Source organism: Chrysemys picta, chromosome 12 (assembly GCF_011386835.1).
Source record: "Chrysemys picta bellii isolate R12L10 chromosome 12, ASM1138683v2, whole genome shotgun sequence".
Lineage (NCBI taxonomy): Eukaryota > Metazoa > Chordata > Testudines > Emydidae > Chrysemys > Chrysemys picta.
Genome location: NC_088802.1, coordinates 33,131,727 through 33,157,315, shown reverse-complemented (window position 1 = coordinate 33,157,315; position 25,589 = coordinate 33,131,727). Strand labels below are relative to the sequence as shown.

The 25,589-nt window shown below is 45.3% G+C and overlaps 1 protein-coding gene across 3 annotated transcripts in view; it reads left to right on the top strand.

The window, feature by feature from the left end:
* The window catches only part of SHISA6 (shisa family member 6), a 390,127-nt gene that overhangs the window by 306,103 nt on the left and 58,435 nt on the right, over positions 1-25,589 (top strand). For 2 of the 3 annotated variants that reach the window (XM_042841226.2, XM_042841225.2), the window contains exon 5: positions 20,578-20,640. The exons of the other annotated variant lie outside the window; for it this stretch is intronic. In XM_042841226.2, the coding sequence (XP_042697160.1) occupies positions 20,578-20,640 (63 nt within the window). The remainder of the gene's footprint in view (positions 1-20,577; positions 20,641-25,589) is intronic. 3 annotated transcript variants of the gene reach the window in all.

Below are 25,589 nucleotides of genomic sequence, written 5' to 3'. Positions count from 1 at the left end.
CAAAAATGCAGCTTCCTGGTGACTGTGCTGTATTGAAAACTGTGTAAAAATTACAAACTGTCACTTTAATTCTTAAGGGTTTCCTGGTCCTGCTTGCAGGCTAGGGGCTCTGTAGGGAAGCATGTGTCTTTCAGCACTGCTGCAGTCAGTCTGCAAAGAGCCAGCCTAGAGTAAGGTGGGGTGAGTTGTGCTGCTCTGTTTTGGGGAGCCGCCTGCTTTGTCTCTCTCTGGTTCTTGTATGTTAAGGTTCTGGATTCTAAGAAATAATGTAGTTCAGGTTAGTTCTGACTCAACTGGTCCGTCCATCACAAAGGGCTTTCAAACTGAGTCTTGAGTGTCCCATTGGTGACCTAGCCAGCTGTGCCCAGAAGCAGGTACAGCTGTGAGGGCAGAGGCAGGAGGGGCAAGGAATGGGGCTCTTGATTCTGCAAAGTCCTACAGAATCACTGCAGCTGGCATCCATGGAGGGGCCTAGTTGAAAAGGCCACAGAGCTAAGCAATAGCAATTGTCAGCAGCCACAGCAACAGCAGTGAAGGGCCAGACCCAAAGGACCTGGTGTCACACTCAGTAGACAAAACTACTTAAACTCGGGTGAGTGTCCCCTGTGCCAGCATGCTGCTTGGCATGAGGGACCGCTCCAGCCCTGATGACGCATAGTACTGCTGCCAGGCAGCTCTGCGTTCTGTCACTGGCATAAGATCCTCTATAGTGGATGGAGGGTTGCTCCATTCTGCCCCACCCCATCCCAGTCCCCAGCATGCCTTGCTCCCCCAACATGTCCTTGCTCCCCCGTCCTGCCTCGGTCTCATGGCTTTAAGTCATGCGGTCCTAGGAGGCGTGGTAGATACACTAGAGGGTAGGGATCGGATACAGAGGGACCTAGACAAATTAGAGGATTGGGCAGAAAAAAACCTGATGAGGTTCAACAAGGACAAGTGCAGAGTCCTGCACTTAGGACGGAAGAATCCCATGCACTGCTACAGACTAGGGGCCGAATGGCTAGGTAGCAGTTCTGCAGAAAAGGACCTAGGGGTCATAGTGGACGAGAAGCTGGATATGAGTCAACAGTGTGCTCTTGTTGCCAAGAAGGCTAACGGCATTTTGGGCTGTATAAGTAGGGGCATTGCCAGCAGATCGAGGAATGTGATCGTTCCCCTTTATTCGACATTGGTGAGGCCTCATCTGGAATACTGTGTCCAGTTTTGGGCCCCACACTACAAGAAGGATGTGGAAAAATTGGAAAGAGTCCAGCGGAGGGCAACAAAAATGATTAGGGGTCTGGAGCATATGACTTATGAGGAGAGGCTGAGAGAACTGGGATTGTTTAGTCTCCAGAAGAGAAGAATGAGGGGGGATTTGATAGCAGCCTTCAACTACCTGAAGGGGGGTTCCAAAGAGGATGGAGCTCGGCTGTTCTCAGTGGTGGCAGATGACAGAACAAGGAGCAATGGTCTCAAGTTGCGGTGGGGGAAGTCCAGGTTGGATATCAGGAAAAACTATTTCACTAGGAGGGTGGTGAAACACTGGAATGCATTACCTAGGGAGGTGGTGGAGTCTCCTTCCTTGGAGGTTTTTAAGGCCCGGCTTGACAAAGCCCTGGCTGGGATGATTTAGCTGGGAATTGGTCCTGCTTTGAGCAGGGGGTTGGACTAGATGACCTCTTGAGGTCCCTTCCAACTCTGATATTCTATGATTCTATGATTCTATGTCCCCACGGCAGGGAGGATGGGTGGATGCACAGGGCCGGTTGTGGTTCCCCTCTAATAGAAGCATTCTCTCCTGGGCATTTGTAGCTGGATTTGTGCCCCATGGATTAGGGCCTCTTTGCACCATGATGGCACTAAGGGGCTGTGACTCAGTTGGAGAATCTGTCCCAATAATTGTGGAATAAGAGTGTGACGGGTTGGATCACAGAAACCCCCTTGGGAATTGCCAACTGATGTGCCAAGACTACTTCTGCCCCTGCTTTCCCTGCCAGCCTGGGAATCCAGCACCCTGTCTTGCTGAGCCAGACACACCAGTGTGCTCCAACACAGACCCAGGGTCTGAACCACATGCCCCAAAGCTGCAGACTTAACTGAAAGCAGCTTACAGAAGTGTTCCTGTCTTTAATACTCAGATGCTCAACTCCCAATGGGGTCTAAACCCCAAATAAATCCATTTTACCCTGTATACGGCTTATACAGGGTAAACGCATAAATTGTTCACCCTCTATAACACTGATAGAGAGATAAGCACAGCTGTTTGCCCCCCCCCCCCCCGCAGGCATTAATACATACTCTGGGTTAATTAATAAGTAAAAAGTGATTTTATTAAATACAGAAAGTAGGATTTAAGTGGTTCCAAGTAGCAGCAGACAGAACAAAGTGAATTACCAAGCAAAATAAAATAGAACACGCAAGTCTAAGCCTAGTACAGTAATCAAACTGAATACAGATAAAATCTCACCCTCAGAGATGTTTCAATAAGTTTCTTTCACAGACTGGACGCCTTCCTAGTCTGAGCACAATCCTTTCCCCTGGTACAGACCTTGTTCCAGCTCAGGTGGTAGCTAGGGGATTTCTCATGATGACCGCCCTCTTTGTTCTGTTCCACCCATTTATATATCTTTTGCATAAGGCGGGAATCCTTTGTCCCTCTGGGTTCCCACCCCTCCTTCTCAATGGAAATGCACCACGTTAAAGATGGATTCCAGTTTAGGTGACATGATCACATGTCACTGTAAGACTTCATTACCCACTTGCCAGCACACACATATACAGGAAGACTTACAAGTAAAACAGAGCTATTTACAGTCAATTGTCCTGGTTAATGGGAGCCATCAAGATTCCAAACCACCATTAATGGCTCACACTTTGCATAATTACAATAGGCCCTCAGAGTTATATTTCATATTTCTAGTTTCAGATACAAGAATGATACATTAATACAAATAGGATGACCACACTCAGTATATTATAAGCTTTGTAATGATACCTTACAAGAGACCTTTTGCATGAAGCATATTTTAGTTACATTATATTCACACTCATCAGCATACTTTCATAAAATCATATAGAGTGCAACGTCACAAAAAGGATGGCAAAAATATTCCTATTTGCTAGAGCTAATCAAATAGCAAAATCCACTGGAAATTGATTAATGTTATTGATTGATTGGCTTCCACCCTATGCACCTTTGTGCCGCAGAGCTCTGTTCAGTCAATGAAGATGGGGAGAATCCATACTGCCCATCTGGCTGCCATTCATTCATCTCTGGAGCTTGCTGCCTGGCTTTTACCAACTGCCTGGCTTTTTACCAGCAATGTCACCTGGTTTGTCAGCTGGGCCATGGCGGCTTGTCCCTTTGTGGACTGCAGAAGCTCTGGAGTTCCTCTGATGAGCTGCCCATCCATGTTTCTCCGGTACATCTGTTTGTCACACATCTTGAACTGGTGGTACAGATTTGAGGAAATGAGATCAAGATAAATGCTTGTTGGGCTGAATAAAATATGGTGTCCCTGAAGAGGAGTCACCGTTGGGCTGGGTTTGCAACATGATCAAATGAAATGAGATTGTCATAGGGCTCCGATGGAACTGCCCACAATCTGTTTTTAGACAGATCTATTTCCCCAAAGAGAACAGCTCGGAAGGAGGCTGGGAAGGGAAACTAAAAAGAAGGAAGATGATGTATGCACTCCGCAGTTACACAGCTCAGTTAGCAGGGCTTGAGTGGCAGGCACTTTACACTTTGTTATCCGAGTTTACAAAATGCTTTTGACAGTATAAAATTGGTGTTAAAAACTGCAGGTCTGAGACTCCTAGGTGTCTGGTGATAAGGTCAGGGTAAGTGACATTCACCCAGGACATGCTGATTTTCAAGCTGCTTGCAGAAGGAAGGCAGCTGGAGTCACAGAAAGGGAGAATACACTCCCCAGCAATGCTTCTGGAGAAACACAGGGACCAGGGAATTGTGCAGAGTAGGGAAAACGGGCTAAAAGTGGTGATGATAGGTACTGAGGGTATGTGACACATAATAGACACCTAGCAGGCCAGACTGGTGTGAGTTATAGAGGTGTAAAAGTGGGCTAACCCACTCATGTCACCGGAGTTATACCACTGGGACCATAATAGTAGAATTTAGCAGCTGTGCAAAGGAGGGTAGGATTTTGCTCTGTCTGTACTGAAGGCATCTAGGAAATTGTGTATAAATAGAGATGGCTGAAAAACTTTAACCAGAACTGTCTCACGGAAATCAAAAAATTTCTCAGGAACTTACTGATTTTGACAAAAATGGATGGGAAAAAGTTGAAGCAAACTCTTTCAATTTGATAATGTCAAACTGTTGTTTCAATAAAGTAAAAAAAGATTTGTTTTGACTTTATCATTTCAATTAATTTCATGTAGATACATATTAAATATTAATTTGATTGTTCTAGGATCTATTATATTAACATTTAAGTTATACTACAGTTTTGACATTATTGAAATTAAACTTTTTTACCTCATCAAACAAAACAAGTGGACATTATCAAAACCAAATGTATTGCTGGATCCAAATTGAACTTGGTTTTTTGAATTTTCATTCCGTGGGAAATTTCAAAATTTCAACTTTTTGTTCCAATTCCAAACCAAATGTGAAAATGTCGGCATTTCCTGTGGAATGGATATTCCATTTCCCAGCCAACTCCATGTTCAATGTTCCAACCAGTTGAAAAATCCTGAAGTCCATCACACGAACCCTGATGCTTCCCAACCTATGGTGTTGCCTACAGATATATTGGAGATTGCTGAGTTTCTGTTGCATTTATTGAGAACACCAAGCTCTCCCCATGGTGATAGCTCTGTTTCCATTTGGCCCCTTTCTTCTGCCCCAGCTGACCACAGTGCATACCCTGCTTTTCCCTCTGCCATAAATTACTGACTAGGCTTCAGTGCAGAAACAGTAATAAACCCTGTATAAACGATCATCAAAGTTTCTGTTTATACCAACCACGAACATTCCAAAATCATGAGTCAAGCATGAAAAAATCATGAGATTGGATTAAAAATCATGAGATTTTAATAAATAATGATGATACCTATTGCTTTTCATTAGTAGATCTCGGAGAACATTACAAAAGAGGTAATAAATGTTGGTTCTTGTTATTTGTCTCTGGTTTCTGACTCTTGGGGGTGTACTTGTGTCACATTTTCAACTCTAAGGGCTAGAAACTTCCTTTTGTTTTTAAAAAAAGCAGAGGGTCTCACCTAATAATATGACTCCAGCAGCTGGGGCTATAAGAAGAATACCAAATATTGTGAGACTTGTGATAAAATTGAGAGTTGGCAGCACTGTCGTTTGTTTTATGTTACATATTTCAGTGGACAGTTGAAAATATTATCATACTAGGAGCTATAGTAGATATTACCCTACATCTGTAAATCCTATAACGTGTTTGAACACTCGTAAATCACACAATGATAAATTAGTGTAACTGATTGGCATTATCTATTTATGTATTATTTACAATGACTTTACTGCCCTAAGCTGGCACTACAGGTAATAGTAATGTGTGTTCCCTAGGTTATCTGGACTCTGCACATTTTCCTAATGTGCTCTAAAGAGAAGTCAGTTCCCTGCTCTATACACATGTGGCAGGCCTGCACTGTATGTGGAGAAAAATGGGCCCCACTTTGTGATGCTCTGCAGCAGTGCCAAAACTTCTCCAAAAGTCACTGTGCAGACTCGAGTCTGGCCCGTGGCCTGTGAACGTTAGTATTTTGTTTACTGCTGGTAAGTGGGAATTTCCAAAGGACTCAGCACTGACCTAACTCTGCTCCCAGTGAAGTCAGTGACAATGCTGAGTCAGGGGCCTTTAAGAAATCCCACCCGATATGTAGATGTTAGTTAACAGTTTTTGACATCTCCCGGCACAGCTGGGTATTAGCGCAAGTAGTTAAAACCATAAACAGCTGGCAAAGCACACTAGATGCAATGAAATTAAATGTGACACATCAGCCTTTATTCAACAAGGTAGAGAACTCAAACGCTGAAATGTTCCACACCCTATAATTTTTAGGGCCTATATTACAAACATAAAAATATGATAGTCATATTTCTAGTTCAGAAGGAAAAGAGGGGTAGAAAACTGCACAGAAAGCAGGGCCGGCTCCAGGCACCAGCCAAGCAAGCTCGTGCCTGGGGGTGGCAGATTCTACGGGGTGGCATTTCGCCCAATCCTAGGGCGGCATGGCCACTTTTGGGGGTGGGGGGTTCGCCGATCCGGCCGCCCTGTAGGGTGCGGCGGCGCAGAGGAGGGGAGCGCCCTGCTGGGAGGGGGCTGAGCACGCCATCTGCCCCAGCCGGTGCCAGGTTTGTAGCAAGCCCGGCAGGGCAGCCCACATCCTTCCCTCCCCACCGACCGGAGTGGCGCGGAGCCCTCCCGGCAGGCAGCACGGCGGTTGGGGCCACGTGGTGAGTGCCCCGCTAAAGCTCTGGCTGCCCCCTTTCTCTCTCTCCCCCTGCTCCCTCCCCCCCCACCACCCCCCGCTGTCCGGGGCACATCTGCTGCGCCAGGAGTCCCCCTGCACCCTGGCTCCGGATGCGCCGCAGGTTGGTTTTTTTTTTTTTTTGCTTGGGGCAGCAAAAAAGCCAGAGACAGCCCTGACAGAAAGAAGGAATCCAATCTGAGACTGCAGCAGCAATTTAACTCCGGAATTTCCTGAGTTTTGATTGCTTGATTGCTACAGTTGCATCATTATAGTTGTTTTCATTTTATGTCCCTGAGCTTTTGGAAATAAAGGCAGAAAGAAGAAAACTCGAATCTAGCAATCTGGCTGGAGGAACTTAGCAGTTTCCCTGCTGCTGATCGTAGCCACATTCAGTGGAAGTTTTCACAGCCCAGCTAAGCTTTAGTTTAATGGGGAAGCTAAACAAAGGCACTGTTAAGCATCCCACAGCACTGTGCATCAACAGCCGCCCCCGACCCCCCGGGAAACAAAGCTCTACTGAGCGTGTGTAAAACTTCCCATAAAACTTGCAACTGTGAATTCTCAGCCAGTTTCCCTGATATTTACATCTCCATGAGCTTTACACACAAATCAGCTTCCCAGCTTCAGCCCTTTTGGAATTAGCTGAGCAGAAAAATTCTAATGAGAACATATGGGAAAAGTTGTTTTTCTTTAATTAAATATTTATTCATGTTTTAAAAAATAACAAGCCTGCATAAAGCATCCCTAGATCAGTGTCTGATGTGAGGAAGGCAGTGCTGTTTTGCAGTCAGAGGTAACAGGCCTCTGTTCCTTAGGGAACATTTCCTAAAGCCTTCTAATAGCATGCATTCAATTCTCCATCAATGGATTAACTCAGTGGAGTGGAAGCACCCAGAGTGTGTGATACTAGACAAACAAGACAGGCAGTTACTAACCCTGGGCAATAGTCTGATATCCTTGCTCTCAATGAGTGATAGCAATGATTTCAGGGGGATTGCTGGTGGAGTAAAGCACTACCCACTCTGACTTAACTGGACTTAAGCACCTGCTTAAGTACTGTCCTGAATAGGGATGGGCATAAACTTTCATGTTTCAGTACCTCACGTAGGGCTCAATCTTGCATGACGCTGGCTGAGCCCTCTGTCCCTGTCCCAATACAGCACTTAAGCACAGGATTAACAAGCACATGAGTAGCCCTATTGACTTCACTAACTTCAAGTTAAGCATTTGCTTAAGTGCTTTGATGGAGCAGGGCTAGAGAACTCAGCCCACTGCTGGCTCAAGCCCATATTGAACACGTAACGGATACAATGGACGGACATACAGGCAAGGCACCCAGTACTGGGTAGAAAGTACCATAAATCAGCTAACGGGGGGAAATAAAACAAAATTCACCCTGCAGGAGCATTTATTTGCCTATAAATTAGCAGAAGGTGGCATGATGTGACGAGAAGTCCTAATTCTTGTTCAAATACCTTCAGGCTGGCTGTAACCTCACTAACAAATAAGGAGCAAGTGTATTTTTCTCTCACTTGCAAAGTTCAAAAAGATCAAATAAAGATTGATCACACTTAAAAGCAATCGTTTTAGGCTGGGGCCAAGGTTGGAACAATTCTGCCCAAATTCTACTCTATATTGGTTCATAAACTCCCTTGATCACTGTAGTATGAGTACCTTCCAGTCATGCATCAAGTGACGTAACTAACACTGTCACAAGCAACTGAGAAAGGAGGCATTGGAAACCAAGCTGGAACTCAGCCTTGTGCCCTTCGTTCCTTGCTGCCCGGTCTTGCTACTGTGCATTTCAGAAAGTCCCCTGCTCTTGATTTTCTTATGAAGATCACCTTTGTTAAAGTTTTGTATCACAGAAACCCCGTGGTCCAAGGACTGGCAACATTCCATTAACTCTCCAAGATGTGGGGAACATGCAGGCCGGGCAGATTTCATTTTTAAGGAAGTTGCTGGATTAGGGTTAACCTTGGACTTCTAATGGAAAGAGGAGTTAGAACCGTTTATCTATGGAGTTGCAACCAGGCACTGTAATTTACCTTATCTGCTAACATCATGTTGTAGCAGAGGTGATGGGATGTGCTGGAACCAGTTATCACACTTATTGGGCCATGGGAACATTTGGGTGCGACAGGTTGGTTTTACTTGCTATAAAGAAAATAACTCCCTGATAATAAAATGAATGCCGGTTGGAGTTTCCCTTCCCATAGTGTGCAGTATGGAGTCTTTCCCCACCATGTTAGAGGAAGGCATTGCATTGTCTATATTGAGCAACAGAGGGTCCTGTGGCACCTTTAAGACTAACAGAAGTATTGGGAGCATAAGCTTTCGTGGGTAAGAACCTCACTTCTTCAGATGCCACTTGATTAATTTAAATTAGCTGAGATCCTTGCATCTTACAGATTCAGACTAACATGGCTACCCCTCTGATACATCGTCTATATTGTTTCTCTCTCTGGATGCTGGCCACCCATCCCCTCTCATGGGCTCCTCCTTCCCTTTCTGAGTCTCTTGAGGAATTTATTCTTGTTTACCCTAGAAAAAAGCAGGCCAGCTGAATGCCTGTTGTGGCCAGGCCCAAATGCTCACAAACACCTACAGAGAGGCCTTGATTAATTTAAATTAGTTGAGATCCTCTCAGGGGACAGATCTGTCCATCAGCAAATGTTCCAAGGTGCTTCAGGGATTAAAAGCCCTTGAAACTTTAGCTGGCAAACGTGAATGCTTGCCAGTTGTTCTTGAGAGCAAAATTTTCTACTCAGCCTGGATCCAGAATCCTGCTTGCCTTAATCTTCAACGGGATCCCATCCTTGTCACCAAAAAAACGTTCCTGCTGGTTTGTGTGATGAGGAATACATGGAGTCACAATATAGTCTTATTGGGGAGGCAAGGGGGTTGGGAACAGGAAAATGAAGGACGGCTGCCCATTAGCATGGAAGCGGAGCCACAGGGACTAATCCCAGTGAATCTTTTTTTTTTTCCCCCAGATAACTCATGACTACTCACAGCATTGACCTTGATGAGCACTTTCACCCCCATAGAAACTACAGTGCCCCCTATGCATACATAACAGAGTTACAGCCAAAGCATAATATAGAATCTGGCCTGGAGGATCTCACCATATGCCCTTGTGGCTGGATTTTGCTACAATGCCTCGCTTGCACACCTGCATTTCTGACCTTGAGCTCTGTGTGCTGCCCCTGCTTCTGTTATTGTCACTACACTAGCCATGGTCAAGACTGCCCTCCTGTTTTCTTGTGGGCAAGTCTTGTATCAGTTTTGTACTGCTGTGGATCTTCTGAAGTCTGGCATTCTTAAAAGGGGTTTGATGTTTAACGTTGACACAATTGGGAAATATTTTCTCTGTATGATTTTTCCTTTAGCTGCAAAGTTTTTAGTGCTGGTTGATGCAGAATATGTGAGCCTTATACTTTAGCCTCAGCAAACACTTCCAATAAACTTTATTCTTTGCTGTTCAATGGTGCATGGGCCACAGGCACTGAGAAGGTGGCCCTGTGGCTTAGGCAGTTTACTCTCGCCCAGGAGAAGTGTGACCTATTCCCACCTCTGTCACAGTGTTCTGTGTGATGCTGGGCAGGTCAAGTCATCCACACTTTTCACAGGTGTTATTCTCATTTTCTGGGGCCCAGATTAAGAGACCTGCACCAGGATTTTCCAAAGTGCTGAGCACTCATAACTTCAATGCAGGCAATGGATGAGAGTTGTGGATTCTCAATATCTTCACCGGTAAGATGTAGGCTGGAGTAATGAGCACTGGGTTGACTATCAGGGGGCCGGCTGGTCTAATCCTAGGTGTGCTATGAAGAGGCCTTAGGCAAATGACTTCACCTTTATTCATTGCCTTTCCTACATGTAGCATGGGGATAATTATATTTATCCTATGTACCTCACAGGATTGTGAGGATTAATTAGTTAATGTCTGAACTGCGCTTTGTGCAGATAAAGAGCTATTAAAAAATCTAAGTGCTCTGAAAAATCAGGCTCTAGAGGTCTTATGTTGAGTACTCAACAATAATAAGGACTTTTGCAAATTTTGGCCTTAATCGCTCTGTGGCTCCGTTGCCCATTTAAAATATGGGGATAGTAATACCTTCCTAACACAGAGCGGAGTTGTGTAAATAAACTTGTGTATGCGTGTGAGACTCAGGTACCAGAGTGAAGAGAGTCAAAGAAAATCTCATGAGAAATTTAACAATTCCATATTCAGTGCAGGGTTTGGATGGTGTGTAATAAAGTATGGGCCATACATTGATTAATAAGGCTAAAACGAAATGTTGAATAGGTGCCCCGTTCCCAGAGTTTCCTGTGCAATGAATGAGACAGCAGTCCTATTGAAAAAATAGCATGTGATAATGGCATTAAAGGCTGTCATAATGCATATGTAAAAGGGGTTTGAATTAAGGTTGTATGAGCAACTTAAATCTGCCATTTCCTAACTTTTAAGAGATTGTCATTGCAATTTTGCTAATATTCTTTTAATTCATTTTTTGTATTTTTCACTGTATATTGTTACATATGGTATAAGCATTCTATAGCACAAGCAATGAAGATGTAAATGTAGATGTAGATGAAGATGTAACAGCCCAGCTGTCCTGCTCCTGATTGCCTCGCCGTGATTAGGATTTGAAGGTGTGATGTTCGAACATATTGGCTAATCCACCCTAACCAACACGTTGGAAAGCTCTAGTGTAGCTAAGGCAATGTGAATTTTAATACATGCTTAACTGATCAAGTTAAACCCCAGGCTTCCTCTTGGGCTTTAACTTGATGTAGTGAAGCAACTACTCACCGGCACGGCGCCGCCTGCTGGTCGTCCTGGGAATTTGCTCTCCAGCTCCAAAGCACCCTCTGTTGGCCGATGTCCCACATGCCTTAGGCCCCATGTCCTTCCTGGACTCCTTACCTCAGGGGTCTGTCCTCTGCAGTACCCCCGCAGTCTCTGGGTCTCCCCACCCAGGGGAACCCCCAACCCTCTATCCCCACCTTGCCTCAGTGACTACTGCCAGTCATCATCTAGCCCCCACTCACTGGGGCAGACTGCAGTCTGTAAACCACTCATCATCGGCAAGGGGGGGGGTTAGGACCTGCTGCCTTTGCCTAACCCTGGGCTGTACTTCTGCCACCCTAGGACTTGCTTTAGGCCTTCACCAAGGCCTGCAGCCTGGGGAGTTGCCAGGCTGGAGCTCCGTGGCCCCTCTTGCCTTTCCCCAGCCCTGCTCAGCCTCAGGTACCTTGCTCAGCTCCCAGGCAGGCTGGTCCTTCTCTCTCTAGCAAGAGAGAGACTCTCTCAGCAGCTGCCTGACAGCCCTTTTTATAGGGCCCGGCGTGGCCTGATTGGGACATGGCCCCAGCCGTGGCTGCTTCCCCAATCAGCCTAACTCTATTGGCTCCCCGGTGCAGCCCTTTCCCAGGGCTGTTTTAACCCCTTCAGGGCTGGAGTGAGCTAACTGCCCCGCTACACTTGACAAACTAACACATGTTCAAGGCAGCATGCCTTGTCCATGCTAGATGTTTCACATGTCAGCTTGTTATTCTAGTCTGGGTAAGGCCTTGTTTAACAAAGTCTTCCTTGCTTCCTGGTCTGCAGCATTTATTTAAGCCCTAAACTGCACAATAGCAACAACAAAATAAGACACACCATGAACTTCTCTGCCTAGTGACTCAGACGAGGTGTTTCTGTTACAGTCCTTGGACATCAGTAATTTTTAAGAAAGAGATATATGAATGGCCTAAGTCATGAAAAATCACCCCTCTCTATCTGGAGCAGAGTCCTTAATGCAAGATCTCTTAATGCTTCACCTGCCAAGAAAACTCACTGCTGGACTTAATATATCCACTGCAGTGGAGACAGAGAGAATAGATTTTCTATCCAGGGCCCAGGGTTCCTTGCCCTGAATTCCAAAACACAAATGCACATTGTTACAATAGGGTGGATAAAAATATTATTACTAGGTTATACCAGTGCAGATAAGTAGATGTTATATTTTTCAGCCGTGGCTCTTCTTTCTGATCTTCTGAGGCTGCTTTGCTTTCTGTCCCTGACTCTTGGTTTAATTCCTCTTCAAGGCAGCTTTCTTACACTTAAGCACTGTGGAATCTTAGCACTTGAAGGGAATTCACTATCGGTCTATGCTGGTGCCAAACAGCTATCTTGTCATAAACCACTTGTTAATTTTTTCTCTGACTCTTCGATAAAAATTGGGTGATGGGAGGATGTGGAGATTATTGGAAAGAGCAGATCATCAGGAAAGGAGATAGGTGGGAAAACAAGGAAGCGAAAGCTGTTTCATAGGTGGATTGAGTCTGTTTATTATATCTCTTTCTCCCCACTGGACTAACGATTCCAGAGGAGTTACCTGCATTAAATGCTATAAAATGAACGTAAAAATATTGTATGACTTACAGAAACATCATATATCTGTAGGATACTTGAGATATATTACAATATTTTAGTACTCCGCTTTTTATAAGGAACTTATTAGCAAAGACAGACCAGAAAATTTACTCTTTTCTCTGCAGAATCTATTTTTTCCATTGCAGAACAAAATTAATCCATTTTTATTGACAATAAACACGTGGGAAGAATTAACTGCATAACCATGCCCTAGTGTAAAGAGAGACAAACATTCTCCAAAGAAAGGTTGACTGCCTGCACAGGAATATCTCTCTTCAATGGAAAGTACAATGAGGCCTCTTTGGGGGCTATTTAAAGTTTTCTTCATCAATTACCAGAGGTTCAAGACCTTGAATCAGGAGACTCAATGAGTGATTTATGCTGCAAATTAGAACTGTCAGTCCCAGCCCTTGGAAGAACAGCTCCTTTCTAAGTTCAGATCAATACATCAGTAGCTGAGAAGATCCTCTTCTGTCAAGAATCGGGATGAAAGGCTGTCAGACACCTTCAGATCCCAGAAAGCTTACTGAAATGTTCTGATCTGAGTTGCTTATTAAGGGCTCCATCCTTAATGCTGTGGACTCTCAGTTCCTACTGGGCCTAATCCTGAGAGGTACTGAGCATCTGCAATGTCCACTGATGTCAGCAGGCGTGCAGGTACTCCATCGCGCTCAGAATTTGGTCCAGTGACTTCCATGGGATTAAGGGTGCTCAGGCACCTGACTGAGGAGTTGCTCAGTCCTTGGCAGGATGAGGCCCTCAAACACTGATGTGTCCTGTAAGATGGAAATGGATGATTTTATGAGGCATTTGAAAGGGGACTCACCCATTTTTAAATCACTTGTTTGTCACCAACCAGACCAGCCAAGTCTTTCCCAAAAGTCACTTGTACCCTGTCCAAAACTGGGGGAATCAGTAATTTGAATGGTTTAGGCGGCTTTACCCTGCTCCTTCTGAAGTACAGCTGTGAATTCCTCAGTCGGGGGAGTTCAGAGGAGCACCCAGCCCATGGATGTCTCTCCGCAGTCTCTTTCCCAAATCAGCATTTCCTTTTGAAGCCCAGCTCCACAAACTTCCCAAACCTCCACTCCCCAGCAAAGGCCCAGTCTCCCTCTGCCTGGCCACAGGGCTCCTTCAGGGTGGTTCCCCCAGCATGTGTGGGGAGAGGAGAGAGTGTGGAAGGAGGAGGGAAAGGGGGGACAAGGTGAGGGAAGGTTAAGGTGCTGGCTCACTGGACTCTAGACCCAGCTGCTACAACAGCAAGGATGCTGTGTTCATTTCCTCTGCAGAAGAGACTCCCGTCCGCACTTCCCCTGTAAGGTAACCCAGGCTCGGGCGTGGCTGAGCTAGCCACTAGCAGGGGAGAGCTGCTAGAATGCTGCACCCGCACGTGCTTGGGAGCTGTAATGTGTGCAAATGACAGCTCCACCCAGGCATAGCCGGCAAAGACCATGCATCCATCTAGTCTGATAGCCTGCCTCCAGCACTGGCCCTTACTTGGTGTCTCTCCTTGCACAGACAGCCTCCCCACCTTGGCAGCCTCTCCCCCTCCCCCACATTGACACTGCCCCCCACCCCCCCAAAAAAACGAGACTGCTGAGCGATAGCAGGATGCGCTCTCCTGTGTGCTAAGTCTTGTTTCCTGGGGCAGCAGTTACTGGCTTTATGTATGACTCGGCCTCTTGTTTAATCTCTTGGGCTGCTGCATTTGGCTCTATTCTAATTACATGAATTTGCTTCCTTTGCAAAGACGTGAAAAGTCCTTAAAAGCTCCTGTCTGTCCACATGGCTTCTCCTGAGGTTTGAAGTAGCTCAGAACACAGTGTTTTTTAGGGCTCTCTGGCTGTCAAACAACCCCCATTCTAGCCATTTAGTCTTGCTCTCTCTCGCTTAGTTATTGTTAGTTAATGTCTGCTCCAGCTGTGCCCAGAGAATTCATATTGTTAGCTGACAGTCAAGAACGCTGTTAATCTTTCATTTCCTTAATGGAGCATCCCAGTAACTAGACGTGAGCTCAGGGCTCATCTCTAGGGCTGTACATCCATCCACTAGACATCATCCCTCTGCTGAGCCAGCATTTCACCATGAACATCAGCACAGTAAAGCTGGACAGGTGCAGGAAACTCTCCCATCTTTATTAAAGTCGTTTATTTTTTTTTAAGTGGGTTCGGCACAGCGTCCAAGAGAGTGAAACTGAGGCCAGTATTGCATTCAGATACCTGAGCAGCCCAGACATATTGGGTACTGTAATTAAACACCTGCAGCTGGACCAGGTCAGCTGACTCAGGTTCGAGGGGCTCAGGCTGCAGGTCTGTAAAACTGCAGTGTAGACGTTCAGCTCGGGCGGGAGCCCAGGCTCTGGGACCCCCACAATGGGAGAGGGTCTGTCTATCCTTCAATGCAAGCCCAAGGTTAGTAGAATTAGAGTCAGCAGACCCAGCGTTTGTTAACCTAGGGCGTGAGCATCTACACTCACTTGTAACCCCAATTTAGGAAGTGTTGGACCCTGGATCACAACCTGGGGCTCCAGCATCTGCATTATTCAAGCCCAAGTTTAACCACCCGTGCCCCAAACTCCCTAGCACCCGCCCAAAATGTGGCCATTCTAGCCCTCTGTTCATGGTGCAGTGAGGAAAAACTTGACTGTCCAGACAACAAAGAAAGTCAGACCGGGGGATTATGGGATACTTTTGGAGGATTCCCAGAGCACCATTCCAGTGGGGCTGCATCTACATTGCACAGCAGTAGTGCTTGAATGACACCAAAAAAATTAAAATTTCTGCGCACGATATTTTAAAATTCTGCAAAATTCTGCATATTTTATTTGTCAAAATAACACAATATAATCACACAATTTTCAATTATTTTGGTCATTTACTTCAACGTACTTTGAAATAAATGACTAAAATAATTGAAAATGGTGTGATTATATTGTTATTGTGTTTCTGTTTTATTTTGATAATTCAAATATGCAGAACTTTGCAGAATTTTAATTTAAAAAAAAATGTGCAAAATTCCCTCAAGAGTATCAGGGTTCTGTGTGACACAATCTTTGTGTGGGCAGCTCAGTGTGGGGTCTGGGTGCAGAGGGGAATGGGACTCTGCAGGGGAGTCCAGGTAAAGGACGTTAGGGCTCAGAAGGGGCTGGGGCTCGGTGGGGTGGGAGGTCAGAGTTTTGCTGGTTGAGGCTCAATGGGATAGGGGTCTGGGTGTGGGGGGTTCCTGATGCAGGGGATGAGGCTCTGTGGGGTGGAGATTTGGGGGGGCTCAGGGTGTGCAGGTGGGGGGAGTGGTCACTGTACAGGGAGCTGCTCCCCCTGTTCACCCAACCCCATGCATCCAGACCCCCCTGCATCCAACCTCCCCACTGAGCCTCACCACCCCCTGCACCTGGAACCCCCACCCTGAGCCTCACCACTCACTCATACACCCAGACCCCCATGCAAAGGCTCCACCCCTGTGGTGCAGAGCTCCCTGCAGCCAGGGGAAGTTTTTGGGGCTTGATCTGACCCAACCCAGCTGCTGCTCCATTCAGAGAAGAGGGAGGGGGAACTCTCCCTCTGTTCTCCTCCCCTCCCCCTGCCCAGATGGGACTAATGTCCCTGGGCGGATGGAGCATCATAAGAACATAAAAACGGCCATACTGGGTCAGATCAAAGGTCCATCTAGCCCAGTATCCTGTCTTCCGACAGTGGCCAATGCCAGGTGCCCCAGAGGGAATGAACAGAACAGATAATCATCAAGTAATCAATTCCCTGGTGCTCATTCCCAGCTCCTGGCAAACAGAGGCTAGGGACACCATCCCGGCCCATCCTGGCTAATAGCCATCAATGGACGTATCCTCCATGAATTTATCTAGTACTTTTTTGAATCCTCTTATAGCATTGGCCTTCACAACATCCTCTGGCAAAGCGTTCCCCAGGTTGACTATGCATTGTGTGAAGAAATACTTCCTTTTTTTTGTTTTAAACCTGCTGCCTATTAATTTCATTGGGTGACCCCTAGCTCTTGTGTTATGAAAAGGAGTAAATAGCACTTCCTTATTTACTTTCTCTACACAAGTCATGATTTTATAGACCTCAATCATATCCCCCCTTAGTCATCTCTTTTCCAAGCTGAAAAGTCCCAGTCTCACTAATATCTCCTCATATGGCAGCCGTTCTATACCCCTAATCATTTTTGTTGCCCTTTTCTGAACCCTTTCCACTTCCAATATTTTTTTTTAAATGGGGCAACCACATCTGCAGGCAGTATTCAAGATGTGGGTGTACCATGGATTTATATAGGGGCAATATGATATTTTCTGTCTTATTTTCTATCCCTTTCTTAATGATTCCCAACATGTTGTTCGCTTTTTTGACTGCCGCTGCATATTGACCGCCCTCCCCTCAGTGATTTACCTCTCTGCCCAGCTGCCGGAACAGATGCATCTGAGCTACCGGGGAGAGGTGAGTGAGTACTGGTGCCGCTTCTCTTTACTTCCCCACAGAAATCATTTTCTGCAAGGAAACAAAGAAAATCTGCAGGGGGGCACTTTTCTGCCACGCCACAGTGGTGCAGAACTTCCCCAGGTGTATTGAACACTGGGTCCCACCTTATCTCAGGCTCAGACCCTCCACCCAGGGCTCAGCCCTGAGTTATGTGATTTGTGTGTAGATAGAAGGGGGGTTAGGCTTGTGCCTGGGCTTACATTGCAGTGGAAAGGAAGCTAGTTCAGTGTCTCCCCGCCACTAACTATTCTAGGTCCAAGCTCCAAACTAATAGCTACACAGAAGTGAACATGGCTGTAAAATGACCCCAGAGCTTGAGTCACATTAGGGTTCAGAAGAGAAAAAAAATGACCAATGAGGAGACTTGAGGTGGAAGGGGCATTTGGGCAGAATGATTTAATGCAAAGAGGAATAAACACCTGGGGTGAAGTCCTGGCTCATTAAAGACTATTGACTTAAGTGAAGCCAGGATTTCACCCAGGGGTAAGTTCCCAGAGTAGGTGACTGCATTGTAGTGTTCTTTGTGGACGCTGCAGGAGAGGGTAGTCTCTGCTGCTTCTCTCTTGGCACATTTTAGATATGAAAGTTTTGTTGACTACAGTTTTAAATGTGGGTTTTTCATATACAAAACTCTATCCAACCTCCATTCGTAAACCATTATCCATTTGCTGCTGAGGAATAAATGGAACCAGTTGTGAATACAGGTAACAGCTAGATCGTTGTGTAACCCACACACCTCCTGAGTGTGGTGCTCTGTCCCCTTTAGTGAGTCTGCTCTACACCTTTAGCTAAGGGCCACATGGCTTTTAGAGCATGCGGTAGAAGCTCATGCACTAAGCTTCAGAGGTCCCAGGTTCCATCACACCCACCAACGATTGGGGTCTGTTGGCATTACAATTGCTTTGATGTCTAAATTAGCCCGAGCTGGTCTCTTAGATTCTGATTTTGCAAACTGATCCTCCATCAGTGTGCAACCCAGTGGAGCTTAGAGCAGGTGTCAGGGTCCCCTGCACAGCACAGCTGCAGAATGGAGGCCTAACTGTGGAAATGCTGATGTTCTCCAATGAGGAGATGGGAGTGGGGTGGGGAAGTTTGTAAAGACACATTTCAAAGAAGGGTCATTTTAAAATGCACCAGGATTGGTGTGGATTTACTTGCAACTTTAAAAAAAAAAATGAACGCAACCAGCAAAGTAATTGGTTTGAGACGGAGACTGATGCTCAGCCTAAGGCAATCTGACGGGCTCCTGAGAACCTACAACAGCTCTTGAAGTCAATAACAGTTGCAAGTGCTGAGCAGGGGTCTGACCCAAAGCCCGTTGAAGTCAGGCCCCATGTGCTCCTCCCCTTGCAAGATCAGGCCTAAAAGGATTTGACTCCACTTTCACTACAGAACTCAATACACACCTCTGCATGGATTTGTCAGAAATCACATCTGACTGAATTGTATGGCCCAGATGGTGGATTTTTCACTTTTAAGGAGATCGGTCTGTTTAGTTTATCCAAGAAAAGTCACAGAAGTCCCGATGTGGGGAAGAGATTTCTGATTGGGGAAAGCTCTTTAATCTAGTAGGAAAAGGTAGAATGAGATTCAGTTGTTGGAAGCTGAAGCTAGACAGATCCAGATTAGAAATAAGGTGCAATTTTTTGAACAGTGAGGGTGACTAACAAACTTACCTAGAGATGGGATGGCTTCTCCATCACTTGAAATCTTTTAAGACTGGGTATCTTTGTAAAAGATCTGCTCTAGCTCAGACAAGAGTGATGGGCTTAATGCAGAAATTGCTGGGGAAGGTCTCTGACCTGTCTTATACAGCAGGTCAGACCAGCTTATCACAATGCTCTGTGGTCTAGGTCCTTCTGGCCTTAGAATCTGCGAACCGGTGAAAGCCATCTAGGCTTTTTGTGAGATTCCAGAACGTTTAGTGTGTTTTATTTTATACTTTTGATTATCACACATCTGCCACTTCCTGTCGTCTGTCAGGATCTGATGGGATGAACAGAAATGCTGTAGGGAAAACTATTCTTGCAGCATTTCCAAACCCACAGAAATCCATCAGCATTGGAGGGTCTCAGGAGAATGGTGCATTTGAGGAGATTTCCAGGCCATTGGCTCACTCTAAAAGGTTTGGCGAGGTTCAGAATATTTGGATGCTTGTCTGAATCGAACCTCCACACTTTTGAGGCTTGTTCGCCACTTGCTGAAGGTTGGGTTAATATTCTTGGTCTCCTTGATGGAATCTCAGTTGAGTTAGGTATCTGGTATACCACCACCTAAATAAATCACCTCTGACCACATAATCTGTCTGCAGCAAGAAATTCTGCATTTTAAAACAGCAGGATTAGACTCCCCAATAAGACGATATATCTGATGGTGATGATTCAACCTAAGCATGTACGCTACTTAATAAGGGCTTGCCTGGAAACGTATGCAAACATATGGTAGGGATTAGTGGCTACTTGCCTAGTGCTATGCTGCTGTTTATTACAGTGGGAAAGAGGGAAAGATGCTTTGCAGTTCATAGAGGATTTACTATTACTATATTAGTAGTAGTGGTGGTGGTGATACTGCTGTTAATCTTTTTTTGTCTCTTTGCAGCAAAATGTGTTTAGTACTGAATGCAAAGAAGCCTGTGGTCATTCTCATCTCTTGCAGAAGGGAGCTCTGTTGTCTAGGTCCAGCTCCTATGAAAACTTGGCCTCCGGCACATCTGAGTCTTGCTGGTTGCTATCTTCATTGTTCCCAGGGAATGTAGCTAGTGACAGAGGGAACATGTTTTTCAGATAGCCAGGAACAATCCCAGATGAGGTTCTGAATGTCAGGACACAGACCAGGAACTCTATTCAGTGGGCATGGATCACTCTAGTGGCTTCAGAGGGAGTTACTGGAACCCAGGATCTCTCAGGGTCCCACCCTGGATGTTGAAATCCATGTCATGGTGTATTCCTACTTAAAAGTGCTTTTTACCTTGCAGATGTTCCATTCTGCAGGCTCAACAGAATGGAGGCAGTTTTCCATTATCATGTTCCTCTAGCATCTGGAATGTTAAGTGAATAACATGAAAGACTCTTCTGCTTTCTTAAGCATTTTCTTCTCTTTTCTTTAATCATGCTGAGATTTCCTGTGAATAATGTGAACTGTAATTATCGTCTGCAGATCAGTGGATTCGCTGAGCTGTTTCTTAAAAGGATTTTTTTCTGTGAATTTCAGATGACCAAGAACAAAATTATAACCACCTGATACTAAACAGTGCAACCCAGACACCTACAAATGGTAAGAGAAAATGGCACATATTGTAACTTTCCTCTGACAGCCAGTAACACTTACTGGCATTAAAATTATGTTTAATGTGAATAGAATAGTTCATATGTCAATGAATGATTTATTCTATTTGCATTAAATGTAGGACCATATTTCTAATAATGGATGCGTTTAAATATGGCCCAATTTCATAGCTTCAATTAAATACCAGCTTTGTGTTTCCTCCTGTCTGGAGGTTCTGTACTCATTTCCATGTCCACCATGTGCTGTCGCAGATCCTGCTGCCTGGGACAGCACCAGAGAGGAGCCCCTCCCAAACCTTCACCAGCAGGCAGATGGCACCACTTCACAATTGCTAAGATAGACTAGCAATGCATATTAAACACAGGGACACCAGGGCCTGAACCAGCAGGCTGTTGGTATCCGATGGGGGGGAGGGGGGCGCAAGATTGAGTTCAGAGTGCTCCCAAACTGACCAGACCCTCAGGGCCCAGGGATGTGCAGAGACCTGCCCTTCTGTCACTGGCCAGTATCCCCTCTACTTTCTCTCTTCAGGCCCACAGGCTGGGAGCACTTCCAAGGCAGCACGCTCAGCCCCTAGAGTAGGGATGGCCTCACCTCGCTCTGCAGTGACCCAGCCTGGCCAGCACTGGAAGTGGTATTGATGGGAGTTCATGGGCTGTTGGGGTGGGGGAGGGTGTCACTGTGATGTGGGGTCACTGAGGGAGCAGGGAAGAAATGGAGAGAAAGTGAGGGGATCCAGAAGGACTCTTTTTCCCACCCTGCACAAGGACGAGAGCCTGTTTCCATGCTTTGATCTTTGCTACCCTTCCAGCCATGTGAAAACTGGGCACTTCACCAGCTGTAGGAATGAAAGGGCAACAAACAGCAGTGATCACTCACTTTGTTCCCTTGCTGAGTCATCTCCACAACCCTAGTACTGATCCCTCTGTATATGGTCTGGGCAGCTTATCACCCCATGGCTGTATAAAACGTACTGTCACCTCTCATATAGGCCTAGTGCTGCCCTTCCAGTGTATCTATGAAGCTTCCCTTGATTCAGTCTTCCATCAGTCTGGACAGTCCTTCGAGGGCTGCCTTTGATAGCCTTTCCACAAGAACGCCCTCAGTGAGCCCTGGATTTCCTTTCTCTCTGCTGTCTGTGTCTTTGAGTACCTTTAGTAGCCCTTTCCTGTCCAACCACTGTGTCCTCTTGGCCAAGTAAACTGGTGGTTTCATCTCAGCTTCCTTCAGCAAACTGTCTCTGTGGCCAAAGTGCTTCTCTTGGGGAGGCCTCAACCTCTACTCAGACTTCCTCTTTGAGTCAGAGCTTCCACGTGACTCCACTGTTCATAACCTGCATCATCCAAATGGTGCCCATGTCCATATATCCACCGCTCTGCCTGTCCATGCCAGGCCTCACTTCCACCTCTGCTGAAAACTCCTTTTGTTTATTCATCTCCTCTCACCTGGTCTACTGCAGCTTCCTTTTCCCTCTGGCTTCCCAAGCCCCAGCTCCCCAGATTCCAGCATGTGCAGAATGCTGCTGCCTACATTCCCTCAATACAAAATATTCTAATCAAATCACACCCTGCCGATGCCCAGTTCACTTCACCATCCAGTTCAGAATTATCCTCCCTGTTTCCACATGCCTCCTTGGACTTGTTCCACCTGCTTCCCCTGCTCACTTTGCTCTCTCCTTCCTCGTAATCTCCCTGCTGGGGTTGTGAGAAACATCTGCTGCCTGAACCATCCCTCTCATTACACCAGCTTTCCACCTCTGTGTAAATCCCATCTGAATACAGATCAGTTCTCCCTTTCCTGTATCTCTGAATTTCTCTCTCTGCTGTATGTAATATCTAGCTCTGTAGCTATGCTGTGGTTAAAATATTCTGGGATACATTTATTATGAAAGTTGTCTTGTGTTTGATCTGAAGCTTCCACATCTCCACATCTTAAGAGAGGATGGGAGAATAATTTGTCTGGAAAAAAGTTACCTTGAACCTTTGTTTGGCCCACTCCTATTCCAGAGAGGTAGTAGCCACTTCATCATTCAGGTTACAGGTAATTTTTCATTATTAGTCTGAATTTTATCCTGTCCTCCGAAAACCGCAAAAGAAGTTATGTCTATTTCAAAATTGGTAAGTTAGGTCCAGCAGCAAGATGGACTACACATATTAAAACTGAGGTAAACGGGACAAGGAGTTCCTGAATTAATGACACCCTAAAAACATAGGTGTTAACTAGAATTCAAAATCCTGACACATTTTTGTTTTGTTTTGTAGCAAAAAAGAGAAAGAAGAATAGGGATAAAGGAATAGGGAGAGCACTCAGCATGTCCCACTCAAAGCAGTTCCAATCTGCTTCCAGAGCAGCACAGGCTTTATAAAGCCCTGGCCTGTATGAATGCCCCGCCCACTGATTAAGGCTCAGCCACTTACCAAAGGCTTCTAGCTTTCAAACCATCCTTAGAAAAGTTAGATGCCTGAAAGTCACCAGGGCCTGATGAAATGCATCCTAGAATACTCAAGGAGCTAATAGAGGAGGTATCTGAGCCTCTACCTATTATCTTTGGAAAATCATAGGAGACGGGAGAGATTCCAGAAGACTGGAAAAGGGCAAATATAGTGCCTATCTATAAAAAGGGAAATAAAAACAACCCAGGAAACTACAGACCAGTTAGTTTAACTTCTGTGCCAGGGAAGATAATGGAGCAAGTAATTAAGGAAATCATCTGCAAACACTTGGAAGGTGGTAAGGTGATAGGGAATAGCCAGCATGGATTTGTAAAGAACAAATAGTGTCAAACCAATCTGATAGCTTTCTTTGATAGGATAGTATCAGGGGGTAGCTGTGTTAGTCTGTATCTGTCAATTCCAGGAGAGGAAAAGCTGCTTCTGTAATGAGCCAGCCACTCCCAGTCCCTATTCAAGCCCAGATTAATGGTGTTAAATTTGCAAATGAATTTTAGTTCTGCTGTTTCTCTTTGAAGTCTGTTTCTGAAGTTTTTTTGTTCAATGATAGTGACTTTTAAATCTGTAATAGAATGACCAGGGAGATTGAAGTGTTCACTTACTGGCTTGTGTATGTTACCATTCCTGATGTCTGATTTGTGTCCATTTATTCATTTGCGGAGGGACTGTCCGGTTTGGCCAATGTACATGGCAGAGGGGCATTGCTGGCACATGATGACATATATAACATTAGAGGATGTGCAGGTGAATGAGCCATTGATGGTGTGGCTGATGTGGTTGGGTCCTCTGATGGTGTCGCCAGAGTAGATATGGGGACAGAGTAGGCAATGAGGTTTGCTACAGGGATTGGTTCCTGGGTTGTGTTTCACACATACAGAATGGGAAGAGACTGTCTAGGAAGGAGTATGGCAGAAAGGGATCTAGGGGTTACAGTGGGCCACATGCTAAATATGAGTCAACAGTGTGATGCTGTTGCAAAAAAAGCAAACATGATTCTGGGATGCATTAACAGGTGTGTTGTGAGCAAGACATGAGAAGTCATTCTTCTGCTCTACCCTGCGCTGGTTAGGCCTCAACTGGAGTATTGTGTCCAGTTCTGGGCACCGCATTTCAAGAAAGATGTGGAGAAATTGGAGAGGGTCCAGAGAAGAGCAACAAGAATAATTAAAGGTCTAGAGAACATGACCTACGAAGGAAGGCTGAAAGAATTGGGTTTGTTTAGTTTGGAAAAGAGAAGACTGAGAGGGGACATGATAGCAGTTTTCAGGTAACTAAAAGGGTGTCATAAGGAGGAGGGAGAAAACTTGTTCACCTTAGCCTCTAAGGATAGAACAAGAAGCAATGGGCTTAAACTGCAGCAAGGGAGGTTTAGGTTGGACATTAGGAAAAAGTTCCTAACTGTCAGGGTGGTTAAACACTGGAATAAATTGCCTAGGGAGGTTGTGGAATCTCCATCTCTGGAGATATTTAAGAGTAGGTTAGATAAATGTCTATCAGGGATGGTCTAGACAGTATTTGGTCCTGCCATGCAGGCAGGGGACTGGACTCGATGACCTCTTGAGGTCCCTTCCAGTCCTAGAATCTGTGAAAATCCACTGCCCTTCAGAGTGCTCATGGCAAAGCCATGATTGAGCCCTAAATATTTTTGCGCTGCATTTCCATAATACTATGTAAAAAATAGAAAAGAAAATTGTGCTGCTCATTATAATCCCAATACATATCTGCAAATCACCTGGGAGAGAATGAGAGTAGGGGTAATTAGCTGAGAGAGAGCCATTGTCTTGTTCCAGGAGTCCAACCTTATCCCCCAATTGTTTGGTTTTCTAAGGTGTGTGTGTGTGTGTGTGTGTGTGTGTGTGTGTGTGTGCGCGCGCTTTTGTTGTTGATTTAAACACAAATATTCTTGAAAGGCAGCGCACACTTAAATCTGCACTTGCTGCATCGATTCCAGTTTACCTACTTTTTCTGCTTGTGAATTGCGCATTAACTCCATCACCTTTAGTTACTTAGACAGCCAGGTTCTCTGTTGCATTTAATAATTTTAGGTAACAACATGTGCCAAGATAGTTAAACTCCTCTCTTGATCTGACAGATGCCTTCTTTTTCTGTGTAGTTGGGAGAGAGAAAGAGGATCAAAGCAGACATATTCATGATCTTGGGTTGCAGATTTTGAAGTACTTTTCTTCCCTTAGCTCTCTTATCTACTGGGTATCTTTGTGACACTCATCTATAGAGCAGGTTGAACTATTTAATTGCAAACAGTATGTTCATTTGATTTGTCCCTTTATTCTGCTCACAAATTGTCCACGAATACTTTGTGATCATGATGAATGTTTGTGATGGGTAATCCATCAACACATCATTTGGACCTTTTTCAGTGCGGGCTCCAATAAGTGTTCAATATTCAGAATCCGCTCTTCAAGCTGTGTGTTTGGTCAGCTAAGCATATGGTGTGGTCTTAGTGCCTGACTGGATGGGATAAAGTAA